We start from the raw sequence: 10,093 nt of genomic DNA, 5'->3' as shown, positions 1-10,093 counted from the left end.
ATTGAGCTTAAATCTGCACATACGTAGAAATTTTCTGAATGTACTGTAAGAATTTTGGAAGAAAATATGGTGTATTATGAACTACATAAAAAAGACAAATTTCTGACAAAAATTGTCTCTATACTCAGCCATAAATATTTTTTTCTATAGCTAAAAATACAACATAACTTTTACCGAAACTTTGCACGAGTATTCATGACATATGTATGTATTTTAAAACATAAAAATACAATTTTCAAATATTTTAAAAACCGGGAGCACTGGTCATCCTAGAGCGAAAGGTCCTAATTTCATTATATTACGGAGTAGAAATACTAGTAGTACGTACTACGTAGTCGTCGTAATAAAAAGGGGGCACCTTTCCCCTCCCTCCTTCATCAAACCCTAATCCTCATCTTCTCTCCTGTCAATCAATCGTTGCCATGCCGCTCCCTCGCCGTGGCCGCGGCCGCGGCCGCGCTGGCGCGCCCGCCGCCAATCCCCTACCAGCTCGTCGCCGTGGCCGCGGATCCTCCGCCGATTCTCTGCCAACCCGTCGCCGACGCCGCAGATCCCCCGCCGATCCCACGCCAACCCGTTGCCGCGCCCGCGCCTTCGACGATAGCCTGCTTCCGGGCCTGCCTTCGGCGGTGCACTCTGATGTTCAAGTCGCCTCTGGGGGAGAGCAAGTGTCTGAGCCTGCATCTCCACAAACACAGCATAAACTGGATGTCTTGCCCTTGAAGGATCCGCGCTACACTATGACAATGGAGGGGTCATCCGCCACTGCCGCATCCTTGCCCTCTCGGCATGGCACCATTGAGGCCTCACCGCAATCAGGGCGCTCTCTTTCCTCGTCACCCATTTGGATACATCGTGACTTTGAGTGGGGAATCTCATTTTACACCATCAAAGATCTTGGAGGATATTTCCACACATTTCCTGATGTGGGTGGACCGTTTCACAGCAATGACCAAGTTAACAAGGCTATTAATCTCTACCTCACTGCTCATGAGGCTCCGAGAATGTAAGCTTTTCGGAATTTCTGTATATTGATTCATCTCTCCCCTCTTCTGTTTTTGCATAGTTGCAACTGAAAAATTCAGACACAGCTTGTATGACTTAGGCCACAACAGGAAGCAGGAAACACACACATTGCTTTAAGTTGGTTGTAAAAAAGACCAGTCTAGATTAAAATTAATACTCCCTCCGTTCTTTTTTAATTGACTCGGATTTAGTACAAATTTGTACTAAATTTGAGTCAATTAAAAAGGAACGGAGGGAGTATTTCTGTTTGAGAACCACTTACCAATGTTAAAGAAACATTACATCTGAAAATAAGTTCCATCAACGGGTTAAAACAAACAAAGCTAGATGCCTTTTAAAAAGGCATTTGAGTACTGGTAGGCATGGTAACAGTTATGTTCTCTTTCTGTTTATTATTATTACTATGAGCTTTCAACAGTTCTCCACATAAACTACTTCACTCCAAGCCTGTGTTGGTCTGATGATATCGATCACATTGTATTTTTCCACTTTCAAGAGGTACAGTGAGCTAATCATACATAATACTTTAAATCTGAACAGGGACGTGAACCTTTCTGAAGTGGATAAGCTTATACAAGACTGCCGTTACTATCCTGATGGCACAAAGAGGCGTTTGAAAGCAGGACAAGCAATTGATAAAAGGCGTGATGCGAATTACCAATTGGTTCAAGCAGTGGTGCACAAGTACAATGACCATCACAATCTTTCTGGGGTTTGCTCTCTGTCCTCCCTCCCTCCAGCCTCTACCAGGATTGCACTGTGTATCATATTGTCTTGCCCATTTTATTTAACAATTAATCACAGTCACTGATCAGATCCACCCTTCTTATTTTAGGATCATGCATATGAAGTCAAACATGTTCTGGATGAGCCGTCACTTTGGGAGGAAGAAAACTATAGGATGTACATGCATATGAATTTCACTGTGAAGACCAAAGGATCTGATGGTTTTGACGCTGGCAGTGATAAGCTATTCTTTGCTGAAGTCACATTTGTGGGCGGAGATGATGAATTAACGGTGAACTGTTGCTGCGTGGTCAATACTTTTGATAATGGTATTCTATACTCTTTCTCTAACTAATGTACTATTGAAATACATTGTGTGATTTGTTAACTTGAACTTACAAGTTAGATGGTTTTGTGGATGTTCTGTCGCTAGTAAATAATCCTTAATATATTAGCCTGTTTGTTTCCCCCCTTTTTCATCTTGTCCATTATGCTTGAGCTTTACATTTGTAATTTTTTGAACCGCTTCATGTACAGCCATATGTAATGAATGCATATACCTGGTTTATTACATTCAATTATGAGTCTGTTATTATGTGTCTGTGCCTGGTTGGTTATCTGGCTGCGAAATGACTATCTTCCCCCCTTTTAAATAAAGGTCCTTGCTTTGGTTGTGGAATTACTATGAAGCACCCCAACGATGGTAACGCATACACCGGTGGTCGCATGAATGCCACATATAGCCTACCATTCGGCAATGGTCCTCTAATAGACTCTTATTGCTACGATGAAGACGTACGTATAAGTGTTCATTTACTTGCAAGCTACTGCCTCTGTTCCATATTATAAGATGTTTTGTGTGAGCTAAATAGTCTACCCAAAACGTTATAATATGGAACAGAGGAGTAGCATTTAAAACACTATTGTTTCAATGTTCATGACTAAAGACAACTTTTGCAGTCTGATGAAGAGGTGGAAAGACTGAGATTTCTGTTCGGGGTAATGGCATATTCTTCTGCATTATTAGTATAGTACAACCTATCTATTTGTCGGTTACTCATGGGTTATTATTACGCCTTGCTTGTGTATTTATTTTCTGTAGGGAGCTTGAGCCACTGCTGGTGTACTGCTTGAGGCTTAAACCGTGTGAAGACAAACTTAGATTGGCGCTTCCAGCCAATAAAGGTCCTCTTGCATTTTCTACCGACTCAACCTAATCAGCTGCTTGTTTCATGCCAACCTGCCAAGTTTGAGCTATTCTTGTCATTAGACATTGAAAAGATAGTTTTTTGTTTTGTTTTGTTTTGTTTTGGATAGACCTAGTCATGACGAGCAACAGTCTTTGAGTAAGGTGATATCTTTATCTATTTATTATATCTTTATTGGTGCTTCCTGCCAATAAAGGTCCTCTTGCATTTTCTACCTACTCAACCTAATCAGCTGCTTTTTTCATGCCAACCTGCCAAGTTTGAGCTATTCTTGTCACTAGACATTGAAAAATAGTTTTTTGTTTTGTTTTGGATAGATCTAGTCATGACGAGCAACAGTCTTTCAGTAAGTTGATATCTTTATGTATTTATTATATCATCTGGAAAAAAATCCATTTGTTGAAAGGAAATGGGACAGTTTTATCGACACCCACATATAACTTGATTAATTGTCCCTGTTATATCCGTAACAAGAAGTTAGCTGCTTTTGTTATGAGGAATTTTTGTTTTTGAAACCAAAGCATGCAGAAACCAAACAAAAAGTTGATTATTATTTTCTGCCAGCTCATCAAATCGAACTAGAGAATTATGTAATGCTAGAATAAAAACTATGCATGCTCAGTGTTGATTCCTATACTCAGTGTTACTCCATGGTCTTAATTTATGGCTTGTGCCTGTCTTGCAGTTGGCATCGTGGGGCATGCGGTGAAGGGAAGAAGGTCATGCGAGAGACTTAAGGGGAAGTAGTTGCTATTGCAATGTTTATATAGATACATCTAGATTTAAACAAATCTAAGCGTGGGACGGAAGGAGTAATATATGCCCAAGTGCTGTGCATGCTTGGGAGCCGCTATTTGAACCTGTTGAATAAATGTGAAGCTTTATTGGTGTGTTAGTTGTGTGACTGTTAGAAGCTGCCGTTCGTCCATGTATGTGTTATATATAATCATAATTGTGGTTCACGGTCCTCCTATCTCCCGTATTTTTTGCTGGACTTTCTTACGATATACTGTATAATTTTGGGGAACAATTGGCCAGCCAGCTGGGACAATGTTATTTCCGAGTGAGCAGCACAATGGGTTGCTACATATCTGTCGCTTGTGACAATACCTTGTGTGCCATGGTAAAAGACCTCTGTGCCACGCTTAAAGAACCCTTGGGTACTTATTAGGTTGCCTCGTCGATTTGTACTGCACGCGAGCCACACACACACACAAAAAAAAGGAAAGACTAGACAGATGCAAACGTATTGTTCGACCTATTTTTTGTTTAACAGACCAGTTAACTGAGAAAGTAGGGCGGTGTAGCTCTTGTGGTTTTCGAGGGGGATTTGCTGATATGTGTACTTGCCTCTAATAATCTAAGCATTTGATATAGCACCAGACAGACAAAAAGTTATCATCTGCGTGCAGATTCATACAAGTTCTTGCAAGTTGTGATGCAGCGGTACAAATAGTTGTCATTCGGGTGCAAAAACATACAAAAACAATCAAAACATGACACTTGTCCCTACCACGCTGGATTGAAGCCACAGGCCCAGCTCAAATGTTTTAGCAGAAACTCCCCTATACCTTTGTGTTAGAATCTTTTTTTTTCGCAACTACTTAGAATTAATTCCCAATTTCCTCTTCTCGCGCCCGTCGAACCCAAGCTGGGCGACCTTGGGATGAGGCTTCGTCGTCGGTCAGGCATGCGTGCCCCGCTCGCCGAACTCAGGGAGAAGGTCGCCGCCTTCCACGCCGCAGTGGCTGTCGCGCTCACTGCCCTCTACCCTAGGCTCGACCATCGTGCTGTTGTCCTCGGGGCATGAGCTCCTTGAGGTTCTGCTCGACACCTCGCACGTCGTCTTCGAAGTATGATCTTGCACTGCTCCTCAATCTTTAACGCTAATGTAGGTAGTTTGTCAGTTACAGTTAGCACTGAATACATGAACACAAATTGTAAGCTTTTCGACTAGCAAATGAATATTCAGTTTGCCGTTTCACGAGTCATCATGCCCACGATCGATTAGACGATTAGGAAAACCATCAAGAGAAATCAGCAGCAACAATTAAGCGGTGCATACTGTGCCGAGAAATTAAAAGAGAATGGGGGCTTCACGTAATGTTTCAGAGGCCTGATCGAACAATGACTACATTGTGAATTCTGTGCAAAGTAGGGGGATTTCTACTAAATAATCTGAGCTGGGCTAGAGACAGCGTGGCAGGAACAAGTGTCACATTCTGATTGGTTTTGTATGTTTTTGCACCCCAATGACAACTATTTGTACCACTGCATCACAACTTGCAAGAACTTGTATGAATTTGTGTTGAGTAACATATTGTATAGACATAGGTCCCCGTGTTTTCTCAGGGTTGTACCTGTAATTGTACATGTGTCCGCCTATATATATATGAGCAGCCGGCCCTATTGGTGCTGTGCAATCTCCAATAACCTTTCTACATGGTATCGGAGACCCTTCAGGTCCCGCCCTAGCCGCCGCCCTTCTCTTCCCTTGGGCGCCGCCGGCCACCCTCCCTCCAACCCTAGCCGCCGCCCCTCCTCCTCCCTAGGGCTCCGCCGGCCATCCCCACCACCACCGCTTCCGCCACCACTCCCAACCCTAGCCGCCGCCCTTCTCATCTAGGGCGCCGCCGGCCCTCACCACCGCCATGGAGCGCTTCGACTCCTCCGGCTCCGGTTTCTCCTCCGGCTCCAGCAGCAGCAACCCCTTCGTCGGCCCCTCCGTCGCCGTCATCCGCGACATTCCCATCGCCGAGCGCGTGCCGCTGAAGCTCTCCACCACCGCTGCCAACTTCTTCCCGTGGAAGACGTACTTTGGGCTGCTCTTCCGCGAGTATGATCTCCTTGATCACGTCGACGGCACCATCGATCTTCTCGCCATGCCGCACGACCCCGAGTGGCTCGCCATCGACGCCACCATCATCCGCCGGTTCTACCGCACCGTCTCCAACGACATCTTTCGCACCGTCGTCCGTGACGGTGACTCCGCCCACACGGTCCGGGCTAAGATCACCGGCCTCTTCACCGACAACAAAATCCAGCGGGTCACCTTCCTCCAACAGAGTTCTTCGGCACCCACCGTAACGACTTGTCTCTCGATGACTACGCCCTCAAGCCGAAGAGTCTCTCCGATGAGCTCCGTGACTTGGAGTTCCCGATCGATGACAAGATCATGCTCTCCACCCCGTCGGCGGGTCTCGGCGAGGATCTCGAGCAACGCCGCCTCCATCCTCACGCTCCTCACCACGCCCACCTTCGAGCAGGCCGTGGCGTACCTCGCGCCTCGAGGAGCGCCGTCTCAAGCACCTCCGGGCTCGGGCGGCCCACACCGCCTTCGCCGCTGGCTTCTCCCGCGGCGCCCGGACTCCCGCGTCCCGCGCCCTCGCGCTCGCCCCATGGGTCCGCCGCCGGGCTTCCCCGCCGCCGCCCGCCGCCCGGTCGGACCGGACCGTGGACCGGCCGGCCCGGTCACCCGGCCGGCCGGACCGGCCCTCGGACCGGGCACGCCGGCGCCCGGCCGGCCGCGACCGGTCCCTCGGACCGGCCAGCCGGCTCCTCCCGGCGGTAGCCGCCGTGGCCGTCGTCGCCGTGGCGGTGGCAATGGTGGCGGCAACGGTGGCGCCAATGCCGCCGCCCTCGCGCCTCGACCCCCGCAAGACACCGCCCTCCGCCGTGGACTGCCGGTCACAATCCGTGGACCGGGGTCGTTCACGCCTACTCCATGCCCGTGCCGCGCGCCCCCTACCCGGGCATCATGGGGCCGCGTCCAGCCTCCCACCAGGCGTTCTACGCGGCGCCCCAGCCTGCCCCGGCCTACGCCGCCCCTCCGGGTGCGACCCCGTGGGATCCCGCGCTCCTGACCGCCCTCCAGAGCGCCCCCTCGCCGGGGCGTATGGTGGCGGTGGCGACCGGTTCATGGACACCGGCGCTTCCGCGCATATGGCTGCGCATCCCGGTAACCTCTCCTTTTCCACACCCGCTTCCACTTCTTCTCGCATCATCGTTGGCAACGGTCATGCCCTTCCTATTACTCACACCGGTTCTCGTCTCTTTTCCTTCCACCTCCACTCCTCTCTCTCTCCATAATGTTCTTGTTTCTCCCGACTTGATTAAAAATCTTGTTTCGTTAAGTCTTTCCGTCGTGATAACCCCGTGATCGTGGAATTTGACGCTTTTGGTTTCTCTGTCAAGGATGGTCGTACCCGGATGCTCCTCCACCGATGTGACAGCCCCGGCGATCTCTACCCCGTTGGCGCGGCCTCCACCACCACCGGCCGCCCACTCGCCCTCTCCGCCGGTGTCGACCTTTGGCACGCCCGTCTTGGTCATCCTAGCTCCGTCACTCTGCGTCAAATAATGCAAGGCTTCTCCTTTACTTGTAATAAAACGGATGCCCACTCTTGTGAAGCATGTCGTCTAGGCAAACATGTTCGCCTCCCCTTTAGTTCGTCTTCCACAGTCGCGTCTTTTCCTTTCCAACTTATTCATAGTGATGTATGGACCTCGCCGGTTCCGAGTAACTCTGGTTATAACTATTATCTTGTGATTCTTGATGATTACTCGCATTTTGTATGGACTTTTCCACTTCGCCGTAAGTCAGATGTTGCGACCACCCTCACCGCCTTCTTCGCCTTCGTCTCCACTCAGCTTTGGTCGCCCCATTCACGCTTTACAAACCGACAACGGCAAGGAGTTCGACAACATCACCATTCGCTCACTTCTCGCCACCCATGGCGTTGTCTTCCGCCTCACGTGTCCATACACTTCTTCACAGAATGGCCGTGCCGAACGGATGCTTCGTACCCTCAACGACCGCGTCCGCACCCTTCCGTTCCATGCCTCCATGCCCCCGCGATTCTGGCCGGATGCCCTTGCCACGGCGACTCTCCTTGTCAACATCCGCCCGTGTCGTGTGCGTTGGTCCTACACGCCGCATCATCTCCTTTACGGTGCGCCGCCCACCTATGATGATCTCCGCATCTTCGGCTGCCGGTGTTATCCTAACACCGCTGCCACCGCCGCGCATAAGCTTGCGCCGCGCTCCCTCCCTTGTGTGTTTCTCGGCTACCCCGCCAATACAAAGGGCTACCGCTGTTACGACCCGGTCTCCCATCGTGTCCTCACTTCCCGGCACGTGTACTTTGACGAGTTGGTTTTTCCGTTTCAGCAGGGACTCATGGCGACACCTCCGACGACGCCCCCGGCGCCCGCTGGCCCTCCTGCGGCCGCGCGCCGACGACTGACCACGGCGGCCCCCCCGGCGCCGGCCCCGCCTGGTCCCTCGGCGTCCCCGTCGTCCGCGGCGGCCGCGGCGCCCCCGTCGCCCGCACCCGCGACGCCCGCGGCGGCCGCGGCGCCCCGTCGCCCGCGTCGCCCGAGGCGCCATCGCCCGCGGCGTCCCCTTCGACCGCACCCGCGACGTCCGAGGCATCCCCGGCGCCCCCGTCGCCCGCGTCGCCCGGGGCGCCATCGCTCGCGGCGGTCGCCTCTTCGTTGTCTGCCTCGCCACCCGTCGCTGCGGTTCCTGAGCCAATGCTCACCCGCGCCCGCGCAGGTGTGCGGCGGCCGTCTACACGCTACCCCGCCGACCAGTATGTCTGCGCGGCGTCTCCGTCTCCTGCGTCTGCCTTCTGGGCCAGCGGCAACAGCATATTGCCGCACGACGGCGGCGCCCCCTTCACCAGCCGACCCGGCCATGCGCCCGGTCAGACCGGACCATGGACCGGCCAGTCCGGTCACCCGGCCGGCCAGACCGGCCCCTGGACTGGGCACGCTGGCGCCCCGGCCGGCCAGACCGGCCCCTGGACTGGGCACGCTGGCGCCCCGGCCGGCCAGACCGGTCCGACCGGCTCCGCCACCAGCCCGGCGACCGCCCTTCGCCGGTGCCCACCTCGGCTCGCGCCGCCTTGCGCGACCCGCATTGGCGCGCCACCATGCAGAGAGGAGTACGACGCGCCGCGGCCGCAATAGGACCTAGGAGCTCGTTCCCCGGCCCCCTCGCGCCAACGTCATCTCCGGCAAATGGGTCTTCAAGCACAAGCTCGGCTCCGACGGTACTCTCAAGCGCTACAAGGCGCGCTGGGTGGTGCGCGGTTTTCGGCAGCGCGCTGGCGTCGACTTCACGGATATGTTTGCCCCGGTTGTATAACCGGGCACGATCCGCACAGTGCTGCACCTCGCCGCGTCTCGTGCGTGGCCCGTGCATCAGATGGACGTCTCCAACGCCTTCCTTCATGGCCATCTGCAGAACAGGTGTACCGTCGCCAACCCATCGGCTTCGTCGACACCGAGCGCCCCGATGACGTGTGCTTGCTCTCTCGGTCCCCGTATGGACCGAAGCGAGCGCCCCGCACCTGGTACCAGCGCATTGCCGGCTTCCTGCATCAGTTGGGCTTCCGCTCCACGCGCTCCGATGCGTCCCTGTTTGTCTACCGGACCGGCAACGACATGGCATACCTGCTGCTGTACGTCGACGACATCATCCTTACGGCTTCCACTGCTGGTCTTCTTCGACAGCTCACCGACCGCCTTCGCGCTGAGTTCGCGTTGAAGGATCTTGGCCCGCTTCACTACTTCCTCGGCATCGAGGTTGTCCGACGTGCGGACGGGTTCTTCCTCCATCGGCGGAAGTATGCCCACGAGCTTCTCGAGCGTGCAGGGATGCTTAACTGCAACCCTGCGCCTACTCCTGTCGACACGAAGGCCAAGCTCTCCGCCGGTGATGGGTCGCCGGCGTCCGACGCGCCGCTCTATCGCTCCATCGTCGGTGCTCTTCGACACTTGACACTGACGCGACCGGAGCTCCAGTACGCCGTGCAGCAGGTGTGCTTGCATATGCATGCTCCTCGGGATGCTCATTGGGCCGCGGTGAAGCGGATTCTCCGCTACGTCTGTGGTACCATGGGCTACGGCTTGACGTTGCATGCTTCGCCCTCGTCGACGACTGACCTTGTCGCCTACTCCGACGCGGACTGGGCGGGTTGCCCGGATACGTGCCGCTCCACCAGCGGCTACTGCGTCTACCTCGGCTCGTCGCTTGTCTCTTGGTCCTCCAAGAGGCAGCCCACCGTGTCCCGCTCCAGTGCCGAGCTCTCTTGTCCTGTTGACAAGGCTACGGTGGTTTTCTGCGA

General features: G+C 53.1%; 1 protein-coding gene across 1 annotated transcript; it reads left to right on the top strand.

Moving 5' to 3' along the window:
- The first annotated feature begins 823 nt into the window (after nt 1-823).
- LOC124668211 lies at nt 824-3,922 on the top strand. The gene is made up of 7 exons (XM_047205382.1): nt 824-1,006; nt 1,567-1,738; nt 1,862-2,081; nt 2,411-2,547; nt 2,713-2,751; nt 2,855-2,937; nt 3,646-3,922. Coding segments are annotated over exons 1-6 (579 nt in total). The 5' UTR covers nt 824-1,004; the 3' UTR covers nt 2,864-2,937; nt 3,646-3,922.
- Nucleotides 3,923-10,093: the final 6,171 nt, after the last annotated feature.

Source organism: Lolium rigidum, chromosome 6 (genome assembly GCF_022539505.1).
Source record: "Lolium rigidum isolate FL_2022 chromosome 6, APGP_CSIRO_Lrig_0.1, whole genome shotgun sequence".
NCBI lineage: Eukaryota > Viridiplantae > Streptophyta > Magnoliopsida > Poales > Poaceae > Lolium > Lolium rigidum.
Note: the sequence above shows the minus strand (reverse complement) of the source record. Positions and strands in the feature narration are given on the sequence as shown.